This window comes from Punica granatum, chromosome 4 (genome assembly GCF_007655135.1).
Source record: "Punica granatum isolate Tunisia-2019 chromosome 4, ASM765513v2, whole genome shotgun sequence".
In the NCBI taxonomy this organism is placed as follows: domain Eukaryota; kingdom Viridiplantae; phylum Streptophyta; class Magnoliopsida; order Myrtales; family Lythraceae; genus Punica; species Punica granatum.
In genome coordinates this window covers 2,012,785-2,040,495 of record NC_045130.1, presented here as the reverse complement: position 1 = coordinate 2,040,495, position 27,711 = coordinate 2,012,785, and the positions used below count along the sequence as shown (strand labels likewise).

The 27,711-nt window shown below is 40.0% G+C and overlaps 6 protein-coding genes across 10 annotated transcripts; 4 read left to right on the top strand and 2 right to left on the bottom strand.

The window, feature by feature from the left end:
- Nucleotides 1-127: 127 nt before the first annotated feature.
- Nucleotides 128-2,322, bottom strand: LOC116205108 (lipid transfer-like protein VAS). The gene is made up of 3 exons (XM_031537591.1): nucleotides 1,925-2,322; nucleotides 1,556-1,591; nucleotides 128-498 (listed from the first exon to the last, which is right to left on the bottom strand). The coding sequence occupies exons 1-3, from the start codon at nucleotides 2,235-2,237 to the stop codon at nucleotides 401-403; spliced, it is 447 nt and encodes a 148-aa protein (XP_031393451.1). The 5' UTR covers nucleotides 2,238-2,322; the 3' UTR covers nucleotides 128-400.
- Nucleotides 2,323-8,727: 6,405 nt separating this feature from the next.
- Nucleotides 8,728-9,591, top strand: LOC116205107 (21 kDa protein-like). The gene has a single exon (XM_031537590.1). The coding sequence runs from the start codon at nucleotides 8,758-8,760 to the stop codon at nucleotides 9,397-9,399; it is 642 nt and encodes a 213-aa protein (XP_031393450.1). The 5' UTR covers nucleotides 8,728-8,757; the 3' UTR covers nucleotides 9,400-9,591.
- Nucleotides 9,592-10,039: 448 nt separating this feature from the next.
- On the top strand, nucleotides 10,040-13,599 carry LOC116205570 (hsp70-Hsp90 organizing protein 1-like). Its single transcript, XM_031538201.1, has 9 exons — nucleotides 10,040-10,901; nucleotides 11,118-11,400; nucleotides 11,584-11,690; nucleotides 11,932-12,030; nucleotides 12,133-12,196; nucleotides 12,299-12,399; nucleotides 12,506-12,729; nucleotides 12,823-12,921; nucleotides 13,110-13,599. The coding sequence occupies exons 1-8, from the start codon at nucleotides 10,047-10,049 to the stop codon at nucleotides 12,911-12,913; spliced, it is 1,824 nt and encodes a 607-aa protein (XP_031394061.1). The 5' UTR covers nucleotides 10,040-10,046; the 3' UTR covers nucleotides 12,914-12,921; nucleotides 13,110-13,599.
- A 1,202-nt stretch (nucleotides 13,600-14,801) lies between these two features.
- On the top strand, nucleotides 14,802-17,790 carry LOC116202810 (hsp70-Hsp90 organizing protein 1-like). Of its 3 annotated transcripts, none has more exons than XM_031534429.1 (7): nucleotides 14,802-15,902; nucleotides 16,189-16,453; nucleotides 16,636-16,715; nucleotides 16,818-17,041; nucleotides 17,153-17,207; nucleotides 17,315-17,387; nucleotides 17,479-17,790. In XM_031534429.1, exons 1-7 carry the CDS (start codon nucleotides 15,105-15,107, stop codon nucleotides 17,547-17,549), a joined length of 1,566 nt encoding a protein of 521 aa, XP_031390289.1. In that variant the 5' UTR covers nucleotides 14,802-15,104; the 3' UTR covers nucleotides 17,550-17,790. The 3 variants fall into 3 exon arrangements, with proteins under 3 accessions (XP_031390289.1, XP_031390288.1, XP_031390290.1); XM_031534428.1 differs by having other exon boundaries at nucleotides 17,476-17,790; XM_031534430.1 differs by lacking the exons at nucleotides 16,189-16,453; nucleotides 16,636-16,715 and having other exon boundaries at nucleotides 17,476-17,790.
- A 223-nt stretch (nucleotides 17,791-18,013) lies between these two features.
- Nucleotides 18,014-19,980, top strand: LOC116205372 (NADH dehydrogenase (ubiquinone) complex I, assembly factor 6). 2 transcript variants are annotated; one of them, XR_004156498.1, is made up of 3 exons: nucleotides 18,014-18,133; nucleotides 18,473-19,501; nucleotides 19,643-19,980. XR_004156498.1 is itself a non-coding variant. In XM_031537958.1 (2 exons), the coding sequence occupies exon 2, from the start codon at nucleotides 18,516-18,518 to the stop codon at nucleotides 19,425-19,427; it is 912 nt and encodes a 303-aa protein (XP_031393818.1). In that variant the 5' UTR covers nucleotides 18,014-18,133; nucleotides 18,473-18,515; the 3' UTR covers nucleotides 19,428-19,683. The 2 variants fall into 2 exon arrangements, 1 of the variants encoding a protein (XP_031393818.1); XM_031537958.1 differs by having other exon boundaries at nucleotides 18,473-19,683.
- Nucleotides 19,950-25,724, bottom strand: LOC116205370 (TMV resistance protein N-like). Of its 2 annotated transcripts, none has more exons than XM_031537956.1 (4): nucleotides 25,194-25,724; nucleotides 21,949-23,035; nucleotides 21,005-21,283; nucleotides 19,950-20,837 (listed from the first exon to the last, which is right to left on the bottom strand). In XM_031537956.1, the coding sequence occupies exons 1-4, from the start codon at nucleotides 25,646-25,648 to the stop codon at nucleotides 20,076-20,078; spliced, it is 2,583 nt and encodes an 860-aa protein (XP_031393816.1). In that variant the 5' UTR covers nucleotides 25,649-25,724; the 3' UTR covers nucleotides 19,950-20,075. The 2 variants fall into 2 exon arrangements, with proteins under 2 accessions (XP_031393816.1, XP_031393817.1); XM_031537957.1 differs by having other exon boundaries at nucleotides 25,386-25,724.
- Between the last annotated feature and the right edge of the window lie 1,987 nt (nucleotides 25,725-27,711).

The window sequence follows — 27,711 nt, the reverse complement described above, 5'->3', positions numbered from 1 at the left end:
TCAGCTAAATTGACCACTTGAGTGATCGTGGCCTCTACATCACTTCTGCAATTGAAGAGGCCCAGCCCAACTACCTAAACTTGGCATTCATCATCAACAAATAAAAACTTGGCCATCTCAAGGGAACTGGAAGGAAACAACAGCAAAGCTGCAATAAAAGACATATCTAGAAGAGGCAAATATAGGTGCTTAGTTCGATATCTATCTGGGATCGAATGGCGAAACACGTGGAGTGCAAGAGATCAATTAACCTACGAAATAAGTATATATCAGAAACAATACGACTCGAATCAATCACATGGACAGGCAAGAGGACAGGACCGAAACTAGAGAAAAATCCGTAGGCGCCGAAAATCAGGTCTCAAGTGCCTAAACAAATGGCTAAATCGCTTCGTGTAACTCAGTAGAGCAGCATTGAAGCCCAAAGCAAGAGCAAGCCAGGGAGTCCACTCCACATCATTCTGCCAGCATCGTTGTCTCCGTTTCCGGGTACCCCTCCTACAGTTCAATGGTTCCACAAAATCTCAATACAAAAGGAACACAGAAACTGCAGACACTATCACTATTTTAGTGGAATTCGAACTGATGTACTATCACTTTGCGGGTGTTGATTTGTTTAAAAACTAAAACCTTGAAAAATATTAGATAAAACTGCCCAAGCAGATAGTTAAGTATGTTGAGAACCTACACCATAAGCTCTGAGGTGATGACGAAAAGGATACACATGTCTAGCAGGTTAAGCCGACACTTGGTATGAAGGTGTGAAACTGAACAGCCATGTAAAACGATTACTTAAGTCCTATCCGGCTATGCACTTGCAGATGATCTCCTAGAACAGAAGAAGAAAGTAACCTACAAAACATATCCATCTATTATGCTAATCCAATTTCAGATCCTTGTCTTGTCTGCCTCATGGAAAGAGCATTAAACTATTTTTGTCTTCAAATATAAGCATGTTTTGGTCATCTACTGATGCAATGGAGGGGAAAATGGGGCCTCCCCTCCCGTGCAATAATTGACACCAGACCTCAGCCACTGTCAGTGGAATTCTACGTGGAGTCCGACCGTATTCTATGGAAACTGCAATTCAATTGCCCATACAAGTCAGGCAAATTTCTAGAAGCTGCTGTCCCCAGAGGACCATCATTGAAGTCAAAGATGGAGGCACCGAAAGCATCACAGGTGGAAATTGGTTTGTCCTCACTACCAAACCAGAAAAATGTTAGGTTAGGTTAAGATCTATCCCACCTAAGAATATTGTTTGTTCTAACCAGCCATCACAATGTTTAGTACAAACCAAAATTTAATATTAATGTTGATTTTGCGCGTACTTGGGATTCATCTTGTTACATTCCAACATAGGAAAGAGTTAATTACGGTCATCATTTGCAACTAATAAAACAGCAGAGTTGATCACTACATTCATCTCGTTTTTGACTATCCGAGCGAAGCAGTGAGATGCGAGATTTGAAGATCATAAATCATACGACTAGGTTTCAAGTCCCATCTCTAATAGAATTTGAACTTATCAAGAGCCGATCTGAGCATTTCTTACCTGGCGTCGATGGGGATGATGGCGATAGGGCGCTTGCTGTAACAAAGAGACAAAAAGGAAAGAAAAGAAAAGAAAAATCAGAATTGAATTAGAGAAACTCCAAATCTGATCTTCGAAACTCATAGGAATATCTCGGAACAACTTGAAATCAAAGCTGTATTACAAACTTTCCCGATCGACGCGAACATTCCGAGATCGATTAGTCCAAATATGTCCGTCCATGAACACATTCTCACAGCAATAATGAAAAGGCGGCCTAAAATTGTTAGGTATTCCAATCGCACTGAGCTTTTCAAGATGTTTCAGCTCCATCGATGGCAATCCCTAGCTGAATAGAAGAACTTAGGACGAAGTGAAGATTTCAAGTACCGTTGCAGAGGCCAGTGTCGGCGTTGACGCCGCAGGCTCGAGTGAGCTGAAGAGCCTGAGTGACGTTGATCCCGAGCGACTGCAGCAGGCCGGGGGTATTGTAGAGGTTGCAGAGGCATTCCCGCTCGGTGGCGACGGCCTCCCTGATCGGGTTGCAGCACGTGTCCGGGGGATTGGTCGAGTTCATGTAGTTGGCGCAGGGCACCAGCTGCTGCGCGCACGCCGGCGTGGACGACTGCGCCTCCGCGGATAAAATGAGGGCCGCCGCGAGCGCCACCGCGAGCACGAGAAGGGACATCCTTTGAGAAGCCATATCGCGATGGATGGTAATGGTGCGGTGCGGGGGGTTTTGATTTCAATAAAGCAGCGGCAAATGCATGGAGTTGCCCGGTTATATACATGTACATATATATATATATATATATCGAATTAGTGGAGAGTAGAGAAACTTTCCTGAACCTGGTGCATGTAAGCCCAAAGCATTACCAGCGGGACCTACATGAGGGTAAGGTCGACACGTGATACACCCGCCGCATGTGACTTCTCGCAATGAGAAGGAAAAGTTTGGAGTGTGAACTTTTTGATTTTTGACACCCGTGAGGAGGGAAAACTTGTGACGCAATTCATGCACTCACGCGATCGTCTGGCGCGTTTTGTTCACGTAGTCGCAGTGAATTTCCTCATTTTCTTTTGATGATTAGTGTGTTGTATTAATGGAAACTCAAATTAGCATAATTTGATCAAATTAATTTTCTATTATACATTACTCCTATGAAAGATGCAGATCCTATGTAAATATTTGCTTTTACTCGCCCTCTAGAGAATATATATATATATATATTAAATATAAAGAACAATCGGATAATGAATTTGTACGTGCAATAGTTTAACATAATAAGAATTGATCGTGTAAAGAAGCTGGTATATAAGAGACAAAATATGGGATGAAATTTGAATAATTATTTTTAAAATCTATAATTGCTAAGATAAAGGAGAACAATTGATCAATATTTTATGATTAATCAATTCAAGGAATATATATATATATATATATATATATTGCAATAGTTAAATAAGAATAATCTTTTAGTAACTATTGTATTTCAACAAATATTTCGGGTATCAAGATTGATTGATTGATTGATTTTAAAGAATTGGAAGTCTTTAACAAGACAATACGTGATTGGATTATTCCATTTGGAAGCGTGTGCCCTGCTCAATCAAACATCAATTCCCATGCTTGAATTGCTCTAAAGTATTTGGAAGAAAAGTAGTCTTTGAAAGGTCAAGGGCTCTAAATGATTCTCCAAGAAAGAGCCCAATTGATCTCTTACGGTCAATGTTTTAAATCTTTAAATCATTGAATAGTCCGAAATTTATTTTGAAAATTTAGCACCAAATTATGAGCTAGTTCTCATGCAGCTTTATTGTTGTAAAAGATACGCTTCTATTTTTTTTAATTAACATTATAAATAGTATAATAGAAATATAGTACAATTGATCCAAGTTATTTCGAAGTCGAACTCCCACCGAGTGAGCCCAACATAAAAACCACAATTGAGTGCAAAAAGTTTATGTACAGCTTTGAAGTTGCGCTTGTTGATTAATATTAAGAAAGCTATAGAACAAGTATTTTGAATTTTAATCGTGAAATACAAGAGAAACGGAAATAAATTTTTGAAAAATGGGGGAATGAGGTGCGTGAAATCACTCGCTCTAGAAATGCGGATGGGGGAGCCTCCCAATCAATTTACGCGGTAAGAGAGTCCACCACGCTGCCTTTCTAGTAATCGTTTTCACATTTGCAATGACAACCGGGAAAGAAGACCGACAAGCTTGCCTGAAAAGTAAAAGTGCCACGCCCTCGAAGAGCGCGTTCCTTGCACGCTCGATGAATAGTACGGCGAATCTTTCGGGCGGGACCGAGCTCAGAGGCCCAATATGCCAGCGTGGCTCACCGAGCCCATGATCGTGACAGTGTGGACAACGACCAAACCATATTTTTAAGTAAAAGTGCTCGGGTGTGGTTTTTGATTTAAACCGTAATCAAACTATAAATACGATTTTATGAAAATTTAAAATTATATCCATATCTAAACCATATTTTTAAGTAAAATCAAATTATAAAATTCAATTTTTTCGGTTTGGTTAACCGCATAACATCGTCTTCTACGTAGATTCGATAAATCCTTCAATCATCTACAATAATCCATCGACTCCAAAGTGAAATACACATACAAAATAAAACCATCGGATAAAACAACACATCCATAAGCTACAATTCTAGATCAAAAGTAAAAAGCCATCCATGATAAAGACCATCAATTCAAAAGTTTCATTCTCCTGCCCAAATGAAGACATAGACTGTGGTGTGTGGGGTTGAGCTGAAGACAAAAACTATGGGCTTTAGGCCCAAATGAAGAAAAAATCAACATATATATAACATGGGGCTCAGTTTGGTTATTTTTCGGTTTTTCACTCTATAAACCGAAAATCACACAACATCTGAAATTTTCAAGAAAAACCCCCCCACTAACCATACCAGGTATTTGGATATTTGAATATTCGGCTCAGTTTCGATTTGGTTTTCCAAATTTTTTTAGCAGCTCTAAACAACGATATATGAGGATTTGCCCAATCCTTTTGTTTAATTTTTTAATGTACCTCACCATTCGGAAGATAAATGGATTTCAATTAAGTTCAAGCCGAATCGACCCACTAAAAAAGTAAAACTCTCATGGCATGAATATTTTTCATTCGGCTAAATGGACGGGAAGTCCTAAAACTATGAAAAAAGTTAAACTTAAGTTTTAAATTTATCAATTTGGTTTAAGTAGTTCTAAATATTTAGTATGTTAGACATTTTCAGTCAGTTGTTGACTGAAGGTTAATGTCGTTAAATCAAGTGCGTGTGATTGGTCAAATAATATTTCTATTTATTAAAATTTCCGAAAAATCTGGAAAAAGAAAAAAGAAGTTTGCGTGTGTTGTTGTTTTTTTTTTGGGGGGGGAGGGAAGGGGGAGAGAAGGGTCTGGCCGATCACCTTTTCCCCCGGTGAGGTCGCCTGAGGCGTCGATGACCTCACTAGGGGGAAGGAGACCGGCCAGGGAGAACCCTCCGACGGGATTCTCCTCCTCCCACTCTCTCTCAAGTGACCTCACCGGAAGGAAGGTAGTTGGCGAGAGAGCCCCCACTGGTGAGACTCCTTCCCCCTAGTTTTTTTTTCAGTTTTTTTAAATTTAATAAATGAAATTATTATTGGATCAATCAGGAGGTGCGATGTGGATCGATTTAACGGCATTAACTTTCATTTATGGTTTTGAATCGAAAATGTCTAACGGACTATACGTTTAGAAGTAGTTAAGCCAAACTAATACATATAGGACTTTCGCATTTATTTAGCCATTTCCATAAACATGACTCAACTCATGTTGGTAATTGCTGCATAATCACTCTGCGACAGTTAGCGTTTCTAAGCTCCTTATATCCGTTACTTTTCCATACCATAAAAACAGAAAGAAAAAACATGCGATCTCCTCCCCAGCTGGAATTCAGGCCTCTCCAATTTCCCCCAGACCGAGCATGAGGGCTGGGCATAGCCAAGACCGGCCTTTAACCGTTGGAATAGTAGGCCTCATGAGGTCGAAATCGACCTCCATGAGTCCAAGGTCCACCCTGAGAAGCTCGGAAAGATTACGAAATAGCCGGTCACCTGCGATTCAGGGCCAAGAACGAGCATGTTCTGAAAATACAGAAGTTCATTTATGTACCTTTACGGTTCTACTAAACATTGTAGTGGGAAAATTGCTTCTAATTGTGAGGTTTATTGCCATCCGACAGTAAATCGGATATATATATATATGTGTGTGTGTATGTCACAATATATATTTGTGTCTATGAAAAATAAAAATAAAAAAATAAAAAAAACGGAGACGACTGTGTTGAGATTTGTGTCCTGTGTTCAAATTGCCCTAAGTTGACCATATCAATTAGGATATGGATGGCCGGTTGATGAAGCTGCAAGCATCTAGTGGGTAATCGAAGTCCCTGCTGTCAGGAACCCTATAATTAATTATAAATCTTTTGAAAACTCCCAACTACTAACAACAACAGCTAATTTGTACGATTGGCCGTCTATCTCTAATCATCTAACTCTATAATGTGGATCAATAAAAAGAGGGACACATTATGATTCTAGAATACGTGCATCAAACGTACGTCAATTGTATCCATTGCTTTAGAATGAACCTCTTTCTGATGCTGTGCTGAAATCATATAATGCTCATCCGGTTTTCGTGCATATGGGAAGATGATGTTTAAAACGAAGGTCTTCCATCATTTCTTCTATTCATATGCATAATCTTCTGGTACTTATATTGGCTTCACTATTTGCTTATGATTATACAATGGCGACTGTTCTTCACATAATTCACTGCCACTATATATATGTGTCTCTGTGTGTATAAGAATATATCTATTAAAGAATTTATTCATTAAGCAAGCAATAATAAAAGGACTGTCTTCCATGTGGATGCATGGATACATAATTAAAATGATTTTCCGCTGAGTCAAACAAAGCATCGCCTGTCTTCCATGTGGATACATAATTAACGTGATTTTCCCCAATTACCCAAAAAATAAAAATCTCTCCCGATGCTTCTAATTTCTATTGGTGGCTCGTATAAGTGTAAAATTATACCACTTGAGCTCATCTGCAATCTAAATCAAAAAACTTAAATTGATAGATTGTTGGGATTTAAGCTTCATATAAGCTTATGATTTCTTTTCCAATTTTTTTGTGTGAGATAACATATCTTAACACCCCATCTCACATGGTAGCAGATGGTCTAGCACGTGCCATGTGCCCTTAAACTTTCTTCCGTGCTCAAACTAAGAGGACAAATACCAAACTAGCCTGAGGTCCACATTCGGACTCAACTAGAGGTACACATTTAACTATCTTAGAACTGGATCGAATCACTCTCAGACCTGACTAACATAACTAACATAACACCTTGAAACTAAATCCGGCATGGTGTGAGCCTACACGTGAGCGCAAAAGCATAACTTGCTCTAATACCATGTAAAATTCTCACTTGGACCTATACGAACTTGAATCTATCCGCAATCCAAAAGTTTAAGTTGATAGGTCGCTGGACAAAGTCTCGTATAAGCTTGTAATTTCTTTCTTAATTTTTTTGTGTGGGACAACATATCTCAACAATAAGATTCTCCCAACAGATTATCAAGAAATTATAAATATATATATATATATATATATGATTTACACACATATATATAATTAATCTCACACGAATTAAGAGCAGATAAGGACAAAAGATTAATTTGGCAACTAAATTGCAGCCTTGGGTTTGACTAATCAGTTGACACTGAGACGGATATATACAAAGTATATATTATACTTTAAAGAGAATTTAATTTCTGGGCAACTTCGGAGGCACGCAGGACAAGGTTAATTTCGAGTTTGGCTAATAATAATATTATTATAAGCTGCTGGTCTGTTGTCTATCTTCGAGAACTTATTAAAAAAAAAAGAAGCTCTGAGAACTTATTAATGAGACGCATACTAGACTTGAATAGTTAATATATACTGAATGGGTCACTCTAATATTACGTACTAGGATCTATCACATTATCGATACATGATAACACGGTCAATATAATATAAAACTTTGCTATTCGGGCAAATGTTTGGAGCTTTATGCATGATCCTAGCTAATATTCATGAACTACTAGAAAACTCGTTATAACATTTCAATGAAGTTTTTTTTTTCCTTTTTTTAAGTTAAAAAAGCTTATGGACTTATGAATGGGTGGTATTTCTTTGATATCTCATTGGATCTCAGTAACAAGCTCAGGTCATTGGGTTTTGGTGTAGTTATGGCTCAATATTAGACGGGATTCGGGCTCATATGTTTACGTTCCGTGAGGATTATTACGCCGATTGCCTCCCGACCCTTTTGACTTATAAAAAGAAAATTTAATCAAGTTGGCAGTATCTATTATGTGATAAAACCTTGATTAAGTTCTCTCACATATCATATACCAAAATTTACTATACTAAATGACTTGGCAAATTGTAGTCACGTGAACCTTTTTTTTTTAAGATTTTGACGAAGGGAGGTACTAACGAATCTAATATGGGGAGTCAAAACATGACCGTATGTCGATCCCTTTGCACATATATTTCGATCAATTCAAAAATATGTTAATAAAATTTATTGAAAAATCTTGGACTACAAATCTAGTTAATCGACAGACATGGAGAGTTGCATTTAACTAATCGTAGCAATCTCCGCACATCGAGCTAGGTATCAACTTTTTTTTTATTTTTTTTATTTTTGGGTACGAAGTCACCAATTTTTTTAAACGTGCACTACCTAGTATCTAGAAATTTAATGAATCTCATAATTCAGATTCAAGCAAGATTTCATCCCATTAAAGAGTAAAATTCTCCAAATAGTGAATTTTTTTCATTCAAAATATTCGAACGTGAAAACTTACATACCAAATCACTTGAATTAGTCCGCGTTACTGAGCATCATTTATTTGAATTATTGCATATAAAAGAGGCACTTATTTATTAGTAAACTTCTTACATACATTATATATAAACATATAAAATTTCATATATAAATATGTATGCATATAAACATATATAAATTTCACATTTCACATGCTTCTAAAAATTAATTTTAGTAGAAACCCTTGTTTAAATCTCTTTTAGCTGGCCGCCTTTGTGTATATAAAACCCTGTGAGCTCTCTCACTCACTTCACAACCAAACCAAGCAGTCCTAGTGATCTTAAGATATGGCAAGAGTTGCTCTTCCTCACTTAGTACTTATTATACTTCTCTCCATGGAAGCCCCTCTAGCACAGCCCACAGCCAGCACGAAGCCACTGGCTGCAGCCTCTGACTCGACCGACTTCATTGAGGTCTCGTGCAGGTCCACCCGCTACCCTCCCCTATGTGTCCAGTGCCTGTCGAGTTATGCGCGTGTGATTCGACAGAATGAGCAGGCCCTGGCCAGAGTGGCCCTTTCGGTGACCCTATCTCGGGCCAGGCAGGCAATGGCCTTTGTGGCTAGGATGAGGGACACTCGAGGCATCAGGCCGAGGGAGAATGGTGCCGTGAGGGACTGTGTTGCCAACCTTGGCAGCAGCGTGGACCGCCTTGTCCAGTCCATCATTGAGATGGACCAGATGAACAAGGCTGCCCCCGGCGACGACTTTGAGTGGCACGTCAGTAACCTGGAAACTTGGGTCAGCGGGGCACTCACCAATGCGAACACCTGCCTCGATGGGTTTGCTGGCCGGGCTATGGACGGGAATATCAAGACCACGGTGAGGTCTAAGGTGCTGGATCTTGCTCAAGTCATGAGCAACACGCTTGCTCTCATGGATCGGTTTGCAGCAAGGCATAGGCGATCCTCGCATGGACGACACCCTTAGAATATGGAGTCCAATGGCAAAATTAAGGTCTTCTTTGATATAACGTGCTTTCTGTTTGTAAATGTAATGTGGTAGGGATATGATGCGTGAGGTCGATGTAGTTTTGGTGCTTCAAGATGCTAAAAGTGGTAATAGTTTTGTTCAAGTAGGGAAGTGAGTTAACGTCATATATACATCAAACTAAAATGTATTCATTTCCGCCTTTCTAAATGTATTAAATTTGCCTCTTTGTTGCCAATTTCTCGGCCTTTATTCGTTGTAATTAAATGTTTCATAATGTATATAGGTTAGCGTAATTAGGAGTCAACTTGTACATTATTGCAAACTCATCGCGAAACTATTAAAATTATTACACGCACATTTTCTATCTATCGCGCGGCCCCACAAACCCCACGCCCACCCAAAAAAAAAAAAAGGAAAAGGAAAAAGATTACATCATATTGGACCAACCTTTTCCTTTGTTCTCATCCAATGGATGGGCCCAAGCCCAGAGCACATAATGGTTACAGCCCACCCAAGTAAAAAATAAAAAGAAAAGGAAAATCAGAATTATTCCGTACGTCTTCTTCATCTCTCTCTCAGTTCCCGCGCTTTCATTTCTCTTTAAAGTCCGAAAATATCTTCTCAACTTCTCCGCCTAACCAACAATGGCTGAAGAGGCCAAGGTCAGAGGAAACGCGGCCTTCAAGGCTCGCGACTTCGAAGCCGCCGTGCGCCACTACTCTGATGGGATCAACCTGTCCCAGGACAACCACGTCCTCTACTCCAACAGGTCCGCCGCCTACGCCGCCCTCAGTCAGAACCTCCTCGCGCTCAAGGACGCCGTAAAGACCTACAAACTGAGGCCTGACTGGCCGCGGACTTACGTCCGCTTGGGCTTCGCTCACCTATGGCTCGGTCGCTTGGGCCAGGCCATATACTCCTTCAAGCTCGGCCTCGAGATCAGCCCGGACGACCGCGATCTCAAGTCTGGGTATGAGAAAGCGATGCTCCAGGCTCGGAAACGAGTGAAACCGGTTGAGTGGCTTCTGGCTGGGGACATTTTCATGGTTCCTAACATGTGGTGGAAACTGAGCAGCGACCCGCCGAATGTCAAGATCGCACACCAGCCGGATTTTATAAGGATGATGCAGAAGATACAGAAGGATCCTTTCGAAATAAATAAGCATTCAGATGACCCGGCACTCCAGCACGCCCTCGGGGTCTTGCTGTGCGTGAAGTTCCGAGCTGCGAAACCGCCTGATCCAGAGTCTCTGCTGGCAGATTCGTCAGCTCCAGTGCTGCCAGCGGCTGATGAGAGGTCAGAAAACGGAGCCATGAGGGTGGAGAAGAAGCAGAGGCGCCAGATCATTGAGGAGGAATCGGAAGACAACATAGACCCGAAAAAGACTCTCGAAGCTTGGATTGAGAATTACATCACAGAGACTGACCTTGGCGGCGACGTCGGCATGATTGAGAAGGAGAAGCGGTGGTCAGCTGCGACGAATTTGGGGAAGCTAAAGGTTATGCTCTATGTTCAATTCGATGTTTGCTTTCATCTTCGGGTTTTAACACCATTCCTCTGTAGTTTATCCTTATTAGTGATTGCTTGCAAAACAAAGGATGAAATTGATTTAGATTAGCTAACGCTTTTGGGATCTGAAATAGCTTTAGAGTTGAATCTTATCAATTAGGGATAATCGAGTAGAAATATAACTACGGGGTGCTTGATATGACAGTTTGAGGACGGAACTAATGGTTACAATAAACTTGATGAGAGGGTAAGTGCGTTTGAGTCGGAGGATATGACGAAAGAATTAGACGGGAAGAGGAGTGCCCTGGGAAAACTGTACAAAAAGAATGGTTCTGCCGTAGAATCCATCAAGAGTAAGCTTTTGGAGTCTGAGTGCACGCCGGACATGGAGCAGAATGTGCAGGAAGATGAGGATGTAGAAAAGATATTGGTGGTGCAGCTCGCAACTGCCAATCGCCAGGGCCAGGCAGAGTTTCACCTTTATGAAAGTACTCATTCGATCCTCCATCTTCAGTTTTCTTATCCATTTCTTTTAAGATATGTTGCTTGATCCAATGATATGCTGTGGTAGTTGTGTTTTGAAAGATCCCAATACTGCATATTGTGTCCGAGTTTTAGCTTCTTGCCTCTTTTTTTTTGGAGCTTACTGCTTGGCTTGGTAAATATTGCAGAAGGCTGCACTGACGACAGAAACTCAGGAGAGCAAAATCCTGTCGAGGTCCTGAGCAATCATATCATGGAGCAACCAGAAGCTAATCCAGAATACCCTGAAGCAATGGTAGGTAATTCTCTTTGTCATGGAGCTTATCATCGACAGCAAGTACTGCAAGAATTTTTGTTGCTTTATAGTTGAATGGCAATAGACCTGCATTCTACATTGAACTCGGGGTGTCCCATGAGGGACTGAAATCAGGTGATAGTTCGGTTTAGGGTTGATCCCCGTACTACATTATGTTCGACTCTTAGCTGCTTTCCCAGTTTATTAGAGCTTATTATTTCTTCACTTGGTGATATTGCAGATGGCTGCGCAGATAACAAATTCGGGAGACCGAGGCCCTGCTGAGCTCCTGAGAGATCATTGCACAGAACGACTAGAGAGTAACCCAGAAGACCCCAAAGTAATTATACCCGATTCCCTTTGTCGTAGCTATGATTCATGCTTGTAGATATGTGAAGCCTTAGTACACCGCAAGAACTGCAAGATTTTTGTTGCTTCACAGTTGAATGGCAATAAATCTGCGTTCTACATGGAACTCGGGGCATTCCACGAGGGGCCGGAGTCAGGTGATAGTTTGGTGTAGGAAAAATTCCAGTACTACATTATGTTCGAATTTTAGCTTCTTGCCGTTCTATTGGAGCTTATCGCTTTACTTGGAGATATTGCAGATGGCCACACAGCCAACAAAGATTCGGAAGAGCGAAGTCCTCTCGAGATCCTGAGAGATTATTGCACAGAACGACTGGAAAGCAACCCAGATGACCCCGATGTAATGATACCTAATTCCTTTTGTCATGGCTACTACTTGTGCTTGTACGAATTTTCAGCTTATTGTCTACAACCAGTGTTGCAAGAATCTCCGTTGCTTCGTACAGATGTACAGCTCTAGATCTGCCTGCTACATGAAACTCGGGTCATTCCAAGAGGGGTTGAAGGATGCGGAAAAGTGCATCGAGCTCGACCCCCTCTTCTGGATGGGGTACCACAGGAAAGGAGAGATCCTATTTTACTTGGGGGAGTACGACAAAGCCGTGGACACTTATATGTTGGGAATGAAATGCTGCCCAGGCAATGAGGGGTTGTTGGATGCTTTTGGGAGGTACATACTGAACACAATGTGAAGTACTTACAGTCTAGCCCATCTTCTTTCATTTTTCCTGTCAATGGTTAATCGTGGTGCAAAATATTGCAGGTGCTTCGCTAGCATTGATAATACAGGTGATTTGAGTGAATTCCGTTTGGGAATATTTGAATTGCGGGAAGAACAGGCAATATTGCTGTAATACACTTGGTAAGTTTTATTAATTCCCGGTGGTGCGTAAAATTTCTGATTTAGCTTATGATCTTGCTTTCTCGATTGCAATGGTACTGCATGCGAATTGGAGCTTTTCTTCTCCTAGGCCAGAGCTAGTGAAACGGATTATATCTTTGTTCGGCTGCAATGCAAACAATGACTGTTGAAATGGATGGGTGGTGCAGGCGAGGATCCATTCGCAGGACAAACCTTCAAGCTGGACAGTACGTAACGAAGAGGAAAATGGAAATCATGCGTCATATCTGGAAGTTTGATAATCATAAAGGAAGGATCAGAGTTGGATGACTTCGGGAGTTCCGGGGAAGTTGCGCTTGCACGAGAAGCTCTATTATATTACCTCTGTTACTAGGTTTCTTGGAAAGAATTTGGTCCGTTTTAACTCACATCAATCGAGCAGCATAACAATAGGAATTCAATTGCTTGTTTCTGAATATCATGCACATGAAAGATGAAACTCCATTAATCTCGTTTTTCTCTCTATCGGCAACAAATTCTGAACAATCAGCACGAAGGATTTTTTTTTTTTGGTGAAGCAGTGCAGGGATATGGCCAATGAGAAGTACGGCTGCGAAACATGCGCTCACACCTTATTATTTTGGTATATTTTAGGAGTCACAATATCTCGTTTTCATATTACTTGACTTTTTTAGTCTAATTCATCCGGGATTTGGCCCCATATTTTCTTTAAAAAATATACATACGAAAAGTTTGGCAGCTTTTGGATCCCATCAATACGTTCCCATCCTATATAAGAATAAGAGGCCCATGAATTGGATTATCTGATACATATGTCATGTTTAGTTAACTATAATTACTTTCAATTCGTGTTTTTTTTTTCTTTAAATAATTGATGGTACTTTCGTCGATAGAAAAAAAAATTACATAATGAAGTTCCTACACTCATCCACACCGGTAAAGAATAAAACACCGAAAGGCACGTGGGCTCAAACATTAATAAAGTTATGAACTCTCGCTCTTTCAAAGGCAAGCAGACCCAATGCATTAGCAATTCGTGTTTAAATTAAGTATAAATAATAATAATAATAATAATGACAATGATACTGTAATGAATGGTGTTTTGATTCTCCCAATCTTGACGACCAAAAAAAAAATCTAATTCTTTTTCTGGCCAAATGAAAATAAAATAAAATCATGAGCTATCCCATGTATCCGATAGTAAACGGATAGACAAGTATATCACTTCGCGTTTAGATTGGCATGTAATAATGTCATGAATGGGATTAACCCCTCTCAATTCCATGTGATGTAGGGGTGTTTGGGTCCGGATATCTATTTTTTTCATGATATCCAGACCTATTCTGTAAGGAGTATGTTTCAAGATTTTAGAATCACACCCTAGCACGTTGAGTCTTAGAACCAGAACCTACTCAGAACCTATATTATACAATGGGTTTCGGGTACCCTGATAAAATTTGTAATTTTTTTATCACATTAAATAAAATAGAAAATGCCTCATCCATAATCAGTAATAACGCAAAACAGAATATTGACTTAGATTTAGATTAATTCACAATACATTTACAACATAGAATAATATGCCTCATCAATCCATCAACAAAACTAAACATCCGTAATATGATTAGGTCTCACGAAGACACAACTATTGTCATCGAACCAAAGCTGTCAACGATAAGGAAGGTAAAGCTTCCACCGAGAGAGAGAGAGAGAGAGATATGGTAAAGTAAAATGGAGAAATATATTTAAATATAATTACGGAAAATTATTATCGGGTCTGGGGACCGGTTCCGATTCCCATTCTGAATACATAAGTGCAGGAATTGAAATCGAAATCGAAACCGGTAAAAATCGATTCCTAATTTTAATACCCAGATCTTACCTCATTTTCAATACGAGCTATCCAGACATTATCCTAATAGATATGTTTCGACTGATTTCGAATATACCATGTATCTGCACACACCTCTAATGTCATGTATATCTAACTTGCTAATTTTTTATTTTATTTTATTAGTTTTAATTGCAGTCTTTTTAATCGGCTATATAAATAGAACCTTTCCATTTCCCGCCCTAACGATCCCAAAAATATCTTCTCGCGTGATTCGATCTTCCTCCCCCCCTCCCCCTTCTCTCTCTCTCTCTCTCTCTCTCCAATCTCTCTGGTTATTTCAGTTGAGTTTATGGCAGAAGAGGCCAAAGTGCGAGGCAATGCAGCATACGCAAAGCGCGACTACCGAGCCGCTATCCGCCATTACTCCGATGCGATCGCACTCGATCCTGACAATCACGTTCTCTACTCAAATCGCTCCGCCGCGTACGCCGCCCTTGAGCAGTGGACCTCCGCCCTCTCTGACGCCAGGAAGACCCATAGCCTGAAGCCGGAGTGGCCGAGGAGCCACCTCCGAGTAGGCATCGCCGTCCTCGGTTTGGGCCGCTTCGACTACGCTGTGCATGCCTTCAAGCAGGGCCTTGCGCTCGATCCAGACGACGAGGCTCTGAAATCCGGTTACGAGAAGGCCAAGGCGGAGGCCAGGAAGAAGACGGAGCCGCTAAAGCCGCATTCGTACGGCGACACCTTCAACGCCGTCGATATGTGGGAGAAATTGACCTCTGATACTACCACCGGCGTCTTCGCTCAGCAGAACGACTTCATCGAGATGATGCGCGACATTCAGAAAGACTGGTTCTGCATAAACCAGCACTCAAAGGATCCAAGGCTCGTCCACGCGCTCGGCGTTCTACTAAACGTGAATTTCCGAACCGTAGTTCCAGAGTTCGCCAGGGCGCCAGAAGAGCAAGGACCGGCAGAGTCCTCAAACCAGGAGGAAGAGATGGAAGCGCCAGCGACAGAAGAGGAGGAAGTGGAAAGTGAAGAAGACGAGGATGACGTGCTGGATGCTGTGATGGAGCAATACTTCCCGGCAATCGGCCTTGAGGACGGGGACGACAAAGCTATTGTGCCCTCGGGAACGAAAGAGGTGACGAGTTTTCCTTTGACTTGTTCTTTGCTTCGACTTCTCTCCTTAAATAGCATTCTGCTGCCGCATTTCTATCTGAGTACATGGAAATTGTCACGGTTTTCAATTTCATTGCTAGAGGAAAAACCCTTGAGTTCAAATTGGAAATTTATCATGCACCGAATTCGATATGTAAAGATCACGTAATGGTTAGTTTCGAGTTGTTTACGGTAATGGCATGCTAGGCCCTCTACGATTTGTATTTCTGTTATTTATCTTTATGTTATTGAATCGCTGCTCCTTACAGAATGCAGAAAACCTTAGAGACTTAAATCTTGATGAAATGAAAAAAGAGGACTCAGCCTCAGGATCTATGGCCAAAGAATCAACCGGTGTGGAAACTGACCTAACTCTAAAATCAAATGTCTATAAAGCTGCATTAGAATCATTAAGGAAGTCACTTTCGGAAAGTCGATATCCTGAGTTGTTGGACGCATTGCATGAAGCTTCAAGACAAGCAAAGGAGTTGGAGCAAATGCTCGTTGGATATTCAAACATATTAGATGTTGATCGTAAGCGTATCTCTGGCTCAAATAAAATTGGCCTTTGCATTTTCCGTTTCCATCATATGCTTGGTTACGTGCTGATTAAATAAGCAAATAAAGTTGAGGAATTCGTTATCTCTGATTAAGCTTTTAACTTTTTTAATGCTTGGCTTTGGCCAATGGCCATAAATGGTGAGCTGATGAGGCAGATGCAGAGGAGCAGTTATATTTGCAGATTTTGCTGTATCATTACAGAGAGAGGCTGACAATCAACTCAAGGGATACTGAAGTAATGATGCTTCGATTCCCTCGTTTGGGCAATTAGTTAATCCATTAATGTTTTGCAGCCAACTCCCCAGGGAAAATGCCAAGACAAATGTTTGCTTTGCAGGCATACAGCAACAGGGCCGCATGCTATATGAAACTGAGGGAATTCTCGGAGGCAATGAAAGATGCAGAGAAGTGTATCGAACTCGAACCAAAGTCCTCCATGGGGTATAGGAGAAAAGGCGATCTCCTGTTTCACATGGAGGAATATAACTTAGCTACTGAGACTTACCTCCAAGGACTGCATCATGATCCTTCAGATTTGCAATTGTCTGATAGTTTGATAAAGTACTGAAGCTGTACCACCATATTTCGAAAGAAAAAACAAAAAAGTGTCAGCCTTAGTGGCCTCAAATGGTGGACACCCGTGGCTTAAGCAACTGTTGCCAAATACTGCAGGTGTGTGAAAAGACTTAAAGCGGCAGATTCCATGGAAGAATCGGAAGAGAGTGAGGCAATATTTCTTCTCAACCAAGATGATATGGATATCACTATGCGGAGCTTTTCGTTTATCCTTTTCTTAGACATGACTTATGGTCTTTTGTTTTCCCGGTCCTGCAGGATGAGGCAGTTCCCAAACCCAGTCCTGATCCAAAGAAGGGCGCTGTATCTGCTCCAGCGGATGTGGAACAAGGTGAAGTCATCGATTGACAATGTTATAAATGCAAGGTTCATTCTTAATAATCATCTGGCGGTGTCCACATTTGATGATTGATCTGCAGTAGAATCCCCAGGGAGCTCTGAAGCACTCAAAGAGGCCGATCTTGGTGAGGCTGAAACGAGAGTTGATGACTAGATGAATGAACTGAGCAATACCGAAGTTAATGGAAAAATGTAGCCCTTGAACTTCTGTGATTACAGTATTTTTGTAATATACATTGAAATAATCTTCGTGGGATTTGTTAGGCTACAGAAGTAATGCAGCAGGTACTGGTCCCCGGGGTAGGATTTTGTAACATACATCGACATAATCTTCGTGGAAGCTGTGTAATTGGAATATAGACATTGTTGTGACGATTAAAGAATGGTCTTATGACTCCGGGCCATGTGTATGTATCTTGCAATAGTTAAAGGTCTCGATGTCTGTTGAAGTGAACCGGAAAACAAAGGCAATAGCATGAAGTACCTGTTAAACAACTGGGCCGAAATTGATGGACAGTAAGCCCACAAAAAAAGAAAAGAAAAAGGCTGAAATCTCAGGCCCAAAGTGATAGCTGGCCCAAATGATGACATGGATTTGAACCGACCCGACCCATTATCCCCACCGTTAAAGTTTAACGACCTACTTTCATTCCCTCCACCGCCTGCGCCTTTCTTTGAGTTCGCTCTGTTGAACCACCGGAGAGTCCCCGGCGACTAAATTCCGCCACCAACAGCGGCGTAAGGACATTCTCGTCCCTTCTCAATTTTATTCGCTTAATCTGAGTTCTCCTCATGTTCATTCTTTTGGATTTAGATGTGTCGGCGTCTGATGATTTAGTTCATTGTCTGTGAGAAATGCTTGCATGCTACCTGTTCGACAGAATGTCTCACCGAGTCCATCTTATACAACGATTCCTACATTCAGTAGATAGTGAAAATTTTGGTTTGTGGGAACGATTTGTTCTTCAAATAATGCTTGGATTTTTCCCCCAAAAAAAAAAAAGATTCGGAGATGAATGGAGGATGCATGAATTTTGATTCAATCTGGGATGAATAAGCTTGATTTGGATCTTGTAGAGACTAGAGAGTAGTTGAAGTCTTCGAAGGTCCTGATATTTCGATGAGCGGCTCCTTCGCATCAAGCGGCTTAAGGGCGGCATTCTCCCACTGCGTGCAGCAAGTCCGGACCTACGATTACCACCACTACCTCTGCCTCCTCGAACTCCCGCCAATCATGCGTAAGGCCGCCTTTGCCCTCCGAGCCTTCAACGTGGAGACTTCCCGAGCAATGGACGTCGCTTCAGATCCCAGGATCGGCCTCATGCGGCTCCTATGGTGGCAGGAAGCCATAGACAAGATCTACGCCCGCAAGTCGATCGAGCACCCGACGGCGCAGGCCCTCTCCTTGATCGTATCCGAGCTCAAGATCTCCAAGTCGTGGCTAAAGAGGTCCGTCCAGGCTCGGGTCGACGATGCAAGAAGAGAGCCCAATGAGATCCCAGAGACGATCGAGGAGCTCGAGAAATATGCAGAAGACACTTTGTCGACGATCCTCTACATGACTCTCCAGGCAGGCGGGATCCGATCCACAGCAGCCGATCATGCGGCGTCTCACGTGGGGAAGGCGAGCGGGATTCTCTTGCTTCTCAAGTCTCTCCCGTACCACGCTAATAGACACCGGCACTCTTTGTACGTGCCGAGAAAAGTTGCGGAGAAGCACCAGTTATTGGTCGAGAAGGCAGGGCAGAAGGAGATTCGGCTCGATTCCCGTGAGGCCCTCTGTGAGGCCGTGTTTGAGATGGCTTCGGTGGCTAACAGTCACTTGGAGAAGGCTCGGGCGTTGGCCGGAACCGTGCCCAAGGAAGCCCTACCCGTGATGCTCCAGTCCGTGCCAGCACAGGTCCTATTGGATTCATTGAGGCGGGTACACTTTGATGTATTCGATCCGAGACTAGCACGAGGGGTTCTGGGAATTCCGCCCTTATGGTACCAACTGAAGGTGAAGTGGACTTCGTGGACTGGTAAATACTGAATATTTTGTCGATCGGTATTAAAGCATGATTTTCGAGACTGAACCGAACTCGATTGGAATCGGCAGCGAATAAGGTGCGATTGTTTCTCTTGCTAGTTTCTTCTCCAAATTTGGCGGGAAGAATTGTAGCATTATTACTGCTTTTTTTCGCTTTGTTTCGGTTCTCCCTGTCCTACTAGTAGAACGGCTGTTCATTTATGTTATATTGTGTCTAGGGGATGGACACATGAAGTTAATCGATCCACACCTTGAGTTATATCCGCCTTATGAACACGACAAGATCGAATTGATTATATATAGAGGCCAGTAGCGAGGAACAACCGCCAAGTCGTGGTTGAGCTACCGCCAAGATGGGGGCCTTTCGCAAGATATCACGATGAAGTGGCCTTATGTAGAGACCTGCTATACATACATGTGGGTAGTACGATTTACCATGCAATGCAATGCAGCACATCATCAAATTATAATATCATCCTTTGCAGAATATCAGCTTATTCTCACAATTAAATGCAAACCAACCAATTACTCTATAAAAGTGTCATTATTTATGTTACCACAGCACTAGTCTCATGATCCGTTGCATGCACTGTTATATTTAGAGCACGATGTTGCACTTGCTAGACCCAGCAGGCTGGCCTTATCCCGGCCTCAGAAACCAAGGGATAGAGACAACCTTGCCGCCCGGCGAATTATGCGAATAAACCCTCCCATTGCAGCCGCAAACAACCTTACACGAAGAGGCATAGGATGAGCGCGACAGTAGAAGTAAAGGAAGTCCCTCTCGAGTATGGCGATCCGGCAGGGGACCCCAAGATCGATTAGTTCTGCAAGTGGATGAGGACTTTCCGAGAGCGGGACATGATCTCCAGTTTCCTGAAGCTGGCAAAGCTCCTCCATAACTGCGGTGTCAGCTTTAACCTCGTCTTTGGGTCGTCTCCTCGACCATCGCTGATAGCTTGGTGAGGACTGTCGCACGCGCTGCAACTCTCTCATCGAGATCCGAAACTCCTCGAGTGGACAACAACGGAGGTAGGAGATGTCTACCCGCAGACCCTCCTCTATCGTCATGGGAGTGGTGCTTGATTCACAGCATGGGGCACTGAGGAAGCGGACCCATTGAAGGAACCCGTCGGACACAGGAACCTTTAAGATCACGGTGTTGTCGAGGTTCAGCTCTCTCAAGTTCTCCAGCCGGCTCAGTTCTTTCGGCAATTTTAGCAAATTATAGCTATCCTCCACGTTTAAGGCAAGCAGCTTCGAGAGATGCCTGATCGAAGGATCGATCTCCGCCAAATGTAAACAATCTACAAGAATCAATCTCTCTAATTTTGGGAAGATTGAAAGGTCGGGTGTCTTGGTCAGCCGAGAGCACTTTGACAGGTTTAGGACCTTCAGAAAATGTGCAGCTCCCTGCCACGCCATTGCCAGAATATATATTGTCATCATAGAAAGAAAGGAAGTTACGTTGAATGGAAAATTCTATAAATACAAAATTGATTATTTTGTAATCATGGTGATGGAGGAATTAAACAAAGAGATGAGCCCGCCGGCACCGGATAACGGAATTGATAATAAACCTTGAAATGCTTCCATCCAACCCAGCCTGTCCCGATTTTCGATCGCGAAAGATCGAGAATGACTAAGTACTTCGGGTTAAAGTTGGTGACGGTGAACCTTGGAGGCGCCAATCTCCAACAAAGGTATTTTAATCCCATCAGACAATCCCTGAAATTGCCGGAAAATGTCGCTTCTCTCATATGGAGGTACTGTAGATTCGGATATCGCCTCAAGTCCGCACCTGTTACAGTCAAGAACTGAGTATAATCCACAAAGATGGGCCTCCTGGCGAGTTCATCCTGCAATTTACAAGCTTATAAGTTAAAAAGGCAGACGCGCGCACACACACACACACGCATATACTCCAAATTATTTGTGAGATGTACATTTTACGTGATATTAAATTGGGAGCCGTAGAGACTTTCTCCATCATTGTTATCTCTGTATAATTCGAAAACTCTGATGTTCTTTGTGCAACGTACTACTTGATGATAAAATAATGATAAATTAAATAACCAAATAGATTTTTCAAGAAACATGTTCAAATTAGTAATAATAATGATAAATAAGTAATACCAACTAAAAAATTTAAAATTATATTACTTTTTCGGCATGATCCATGACTTTCGAAAGTCCATACTCCATAGGCCCCGACTCTTCCAGTCGAGCCGGGTCAGCTCATTAAGGAATAAAGCTCTCACAGCGTGCATTTTATACCTTAGTGGACCGAGTCGACTCGACTGAACTGGATTAGTCGGGACCTAATCATATTATTTTCATTTCCTAGAAACTATTTATATTTTTTTTCATAATCTCCTGGTTCTTTTCCCTTAATATTATTAGAATGTAAAAAGAAAAAAAAAGAGATAAAATTACGGTACTAGGTCCGTGGACCTCCTCTATGTAACCAGAAAAAAAACAAAAAGAAAAAGAAAATTGCGGCATAGCACAAAGAAAGAAGTACCTCCTCCTCTTGTTCTGTGCGAAACAACAACCGACTGGTTCTTTCAGGCTGTAACATGTTTTCCTGACGGACGATCTCTCTTCCCATGTCCCTGAGTTGTTGGTGCATGTAAATTCTGTCATCATCATCGAAAATTCGAACTAAACACCTTCTTTTAAGCACCGAGACTTGTAAAACCGGGTTAAGTTCCAAGTCCTTCCACAAACTATATGCGACCTCTCTGTCCTCGCCTATAAAAAAACAAGCTATATCAAGAAATATATGCTTCTGATTCATCGTCAATGCATCGTAACTTATCCTCAGTTTCGCCATGACTTTGTTCTCGGGCGTTTTTCTTAAATCGTCCAACTTTGATTTCCAGATGCCTTCTTCTAATTGTTCGCACAAGAATGAACCGATAACCTCAATAGCTAGAGGAAGCCCATCAGTTGTCTTCACAATCTCTGTGGAGAGATCGACAAACGGAGCCTGGGGATGATCTGAACCAAAGGCATGCTTGCTGAAAAGTTGAACGCCTAGATCAATCGGCATCCTCGTCACTTCTTTGTAATGTACATGAGGTCCCTTCAGGATGTCCGGATTTCTGGTGGTGATAATGATCCTGCTACCCGGTCCTAAGTAATCCGACCTTACCCCTAGGTCATCAAGCTGAGATTTGTCGCTGATATCATCAAGAAAAATAAGAACTTTGTCACCGCGGAAGCTCTCACGCATGAATATGATCCCTTCATCCTTACTGTTTAGAATGATATGTTCTTCTTTAAGTTGTGAAATGAGTTGGCTCTGCACCTTCAGTGAATCCACTCGTTCCGCCATTTCTCGAACATCACTGAGAAAGGCACGTGCTTGAAATTGGTCACAGAGTCGGTTGTATACGATCTTTGCAAGGGTTGTCTTCCCGATACCACCCATGCCGACAAGTGCGACCGTCCTTGTATCTTTGGAGCTGGAGTCGCATTCTAGTAAAGTAAGCACCTCCTTCACTTCATCTTCAACTTCAATGAGAGTATCAGGTAAATGTAGATGCGCTTTCCTGAGCTCTCTTCTTATGTTACTAACGACCAAGCGTACAAGCTCTGCTTCGTTTCTGCAAAAAAAATATAGTATGTTAATTTTTTTAAGTAATGACAAAATCCTCATTATTATTATTATTATTATTATTATTACTACTCGTGAAATCCAAGCGTCGTATGGAATTAAATGTGATCCTACAAAAAATTGGACGATTAAAAAATTCTACAGTAACTGATGTATTAAAAAAAGAAAAAAGAAGCAAAAAATTGAAGAATTCACCTTCAGATCTAATGCTAAATCTAGTAAAATAAATTCGCTTGCATGCAAATGCGTAACATATCATATGTATCTAGGAAAAATATGATAAAATTTATCTTTGGAAAGAAAATGATTTTATATGATTTGTTTTATTTGGACTCTTTCATAAAATATTTTTATTTTTTAAAGGTTCAAACTCTCTAAAAAATAATAACAGATCCATAGATCCATATCTATATGTTTTAACAAAATCAAAAATTCATTTTCCAGAGAAAGCTCAAAAAACAGTGATAATAATAACCGGTCCCACAAATATATATTTATATATTATATTAAAAATTTCTTTTTTAAAGAAAACTCAAAAAGTGAAGAAAATGATGATTGGTCTCCCCAAATCTATATCTATATATTTTTAAAAATTTTAAAAATTGAAGAACTCAACTTTGCATTGGACGATCGACATATTAAAACAAGCTCGCGGCCATAAGGAAAATTAAAGGACTCGCTTTTAGTGGTAGCAATTTTTTTTCAAAGTCAGATTAGTTACAATTTATGTGATACGTTTGTTATTCATAACTTATCATACTTAATATAATATAAGTAAAACATAATATTTAAATCTATAAAAATATGATTTGATTTTTATAAAAAGCAAATATATGACACATTATATTTATGAAAAATATAAGCTAATATGTTTCCTAAAAAATATGATTTTATGTAATTGGTTTTATGGGGTCGTTTCATAAAATATTTTAATTTAAAAAATTCCAAAAATTAAGAAAATAATGATGGTCCCATATGATCTATATGTTTTAAATATTAAAAAAATCATTTTCTATAAAAAGCTAAAAGACCGAGGAAATAATGACATGTTCCCCAAATCTATCTATCTATATATATATATATATATATATATTAAAAATTTCAAAGAATAAAATCAGGAAATTCTTTTTCTAGAAAAGGGCTCAAAAAATTGAGAAAATAACATCCGATTCCACAAATCTAAATTTATATGTTTTTAAAAATTTAAAAATAAAAAGTAAAGAAAGCTAAAGAATTGAGAAAAAAACTACTAGTCCCAAATCTATCTATATATTTTAAAAAATAAAATTTGTTTTATAAAAAAAAGTTAAAAAATCGAGACAATTTCATTCGATAAGCGAGCGTTTTGAAGCCATTTGGCAGAGCCCACCAAAACTCCATTTTTTATCATACTTAGATATTATATATAGATATATATGTAAACAAAAAAATATTAAAAAAATTTGTGGAATAATTTAAGACCATTTGAATCTAATTTGAACTATAATTCTGAGTGATTTAGGAAATCTGTACACTTTTCTGGGATTAATCTATAAAAATTTATAATAGTTCTTTGAATGAAGTTCATAGCATGCAGAAGTTTTTTTAAATAAAAATAGCTAATTTCGTTTAGTTTTTGTATTGGAAAAGTTATTTTTTTTATTCTTTCGTTGCCGGAATTTATGAAAAACAAATGGCCTATATCATTTGATGGTGGATCCGCGAATTCTTGAGTGTCTGCACCTATTCTTTTTTATTCTCGCTTTCTAATGCATCTTCTGGAAAAAGAAAAAAAAAATCCGATGAGATAAACATAATGAATTGTAAATAGAGTTCATTTGGAATTTTATAGATAACATGGATGTTATTGTTTATGATAATAGACAAATGGACAACTTTTCAAAGCTTAAGATTTTTATTCATCCACTTAATAATATTTTGAAAATGAGTTGGTTGAACGTGAAAATTCATTCATTGAAAAGATAAAACTATTTCAGGATATCAAATCTTTATCAATACTGTTGTATAATTCAGAAGTAAATGTTGCTATAGTTTGCATTTACAAATTAAAAGGAAACTAGAGTGTGATAAAATGATTCGAAAAATACATCAACTCGATCGAATGATCAAGTCTATGATAATGATTAACTAACAGGTACGGTACTTACCCATTGGCAATTTTAATTGATTCGTAGCCGCCTAGTGTAGCGCAATACGTAAGAGCTTCTCTCCATTTCTGGATCGTCTTAGGGTCGACCTTATCTTTTTCATACTCGTTGAAAGCTTTTTCATAATTTCCAGTCTGGTGTTTAACCTGACCTGGTGTAATATTGTAAAAGATGGGAAGTATGATCTGGGACCTTGATCTCGCACGGTCGACCATCTCCGCAACCTCGTCGAGACACCATGTGCTCCACGCGTAGTTGTTAGAGAAAATAGGCACGGAGATCCTCGAGCCATGAATTGCAGCTTGGATTTCTGGCCAGAGCTCCCTTCCTTTGCGGAGGCTTTCGTCATCTTTAAAGGTGTCGATCCCGCTATTACGTAACCGGTCATATAGATAACTGATGATACTCGTGCGAGCATCAGGGCCTCTGAAACTAAGGAAAACTTGATATCCCATTCCCACAAATCATTTATTACAAAGAAATCAGGCTTAATTTCGTCCCTTTGTTTTCTTTTTTCTTATGAAGGGACTGTTTCATATATTGGCAATAACGTTAACAATTTTACTATACTTTTATATCATTACTCCATATAGAACAACTTCTACTTCAGGCAAAAGGATGCAAAAAGAATGATCCTTTGCTTTCCCCGAGATAACTTCCGGCGAAAATCTTAAATATTCGTCCGTCCGTTATTTTTAATTTTATAGACGAAAAAGAAACTTCATTAATCACATTTCACAATAATATAATGCGACATATCAACAAATTGCTACAATTAGCTAGCAATAATTAATTATGATGCATGACAAAAACTACTTTATTATAATTTTATTGGTACTTTCTCAACCATCAAAGGTGGTGGTCTAGTGTAACTTGCTCCCATGTGGTTTGTAATTTCAAAGTTTCAAATTCAAATCCTCTATATGCATTTGTTATAATCGTGTTCTTTGACTTGGGTTTGGTGGATATCAGCTTTGGTGAAATATATTAGACTTTTGGTGTATCATGATTTGTGTTGGCTATTCAGTTCGCTTGATATATTTGCGGACGGTTGAGCACAAGAATTCGAATATTGTGTAGTATGGAGTGATAACGTTATCACTACTGCTACACATCATATTTTTCACAAAAAAAAAATGTACTTTCTCACTTTACATGAAAATGTAAAGTTTCTTAGTTCAGAGTGAGAGACTGAGCAGTGTAATTCTGCGAAGAGAAAGATTCTAATCCTTTGGTCCTTCAACAAAAGCTATATTAAAATCATGACATTCTATATTTTTACTTTTTCCTTTTTCACGGTGAGATCATTACAATATTTTGTGACCAAGGAATAAATTTCATACAACAAAAAAGGGCATTCGATACTTCCTTTCGATTGCTCACAGGCTTCTTATCGATCAGAGAAGGAAGAGGCGAAGAATATGCAAATCTTAATGTAGGTTGATTCAAAAGATTTGATACTTATTCTCCACTCAGGATTCGAGTATATAGATGGAAAAAAACACATGATTGGAAGAGTTTTACCGCTTCATAGGCCGAGGCGGTTCGAATAAGATTAGTTGAAACCCATCAAACTATCAAATACCAAGTTGCCCACCGAAAATATGAAATAAAAAATCTCTTAATTTCAGGTAAACAATGAGTGTCACTATGTCACTTTGCGATGCATAAATCTGATTAACAATTTTCTACTCTTTTTTTTTTTACTCGACAGGTAATGAGGATCCATTTCATAATAGGAGCCGGTACAAGGGTAAAATGTCCAAGAGAAAGATTACAAAAGCGTGAATAATACGGTGGATCCTCTGATACAACTGCAAAGAAATATATATATATATATATTAAACATATCAGATGAGCACGAATTCAATCAAAGAAGTGATCATCACCGTAGCCCTGATTCTCCACCTACATTTGGAATTGGCTGTAATGTCTATGTAATAATTTCTCTTCTTTTTTCCTCATGCATAACATGTCTTTTTTGCTTGGACCAAAGCTTGCAAATAATTTAGTGGATATTTCCATGTCTATCTATCCTACACTTTATTTATTTATTTATTTATTTATATTATAATGGAGAATGATGTACCTAGTACAATGAAATAAAAAATTTAAATATCTAAAAAGGAGCATTGGTAGTCCCACTTAAGTATCGAACTTGAAATCTCTTAGTCAATGTTTATCACGTCGAAAATCGCCGACATGTAGATAATGAGAAAACTAGGCGTGCCAGGGTAATGTCTCAAGAAAATTACCAACGCAACACTAGCCGGCCCCACCAATACAGAGCATCATGCCACAGCCTCGAGAGTCCGCGGGACTAAATGATGGTTGGGTTTCAAATAGATGAAATGGACAGTTGAATTTGAATGTGCCTTTGATGATCTCGTGGCTCGGGAATTTAGCTGCTATGAGTTCTCCACCATTTCTTCGTGCTACTATCGATCAAGAGAAACAAGACACGACTAATAAGACCCTGTTGAGAGTGGATCTCGACTATTTGACAAGCCGATAGATA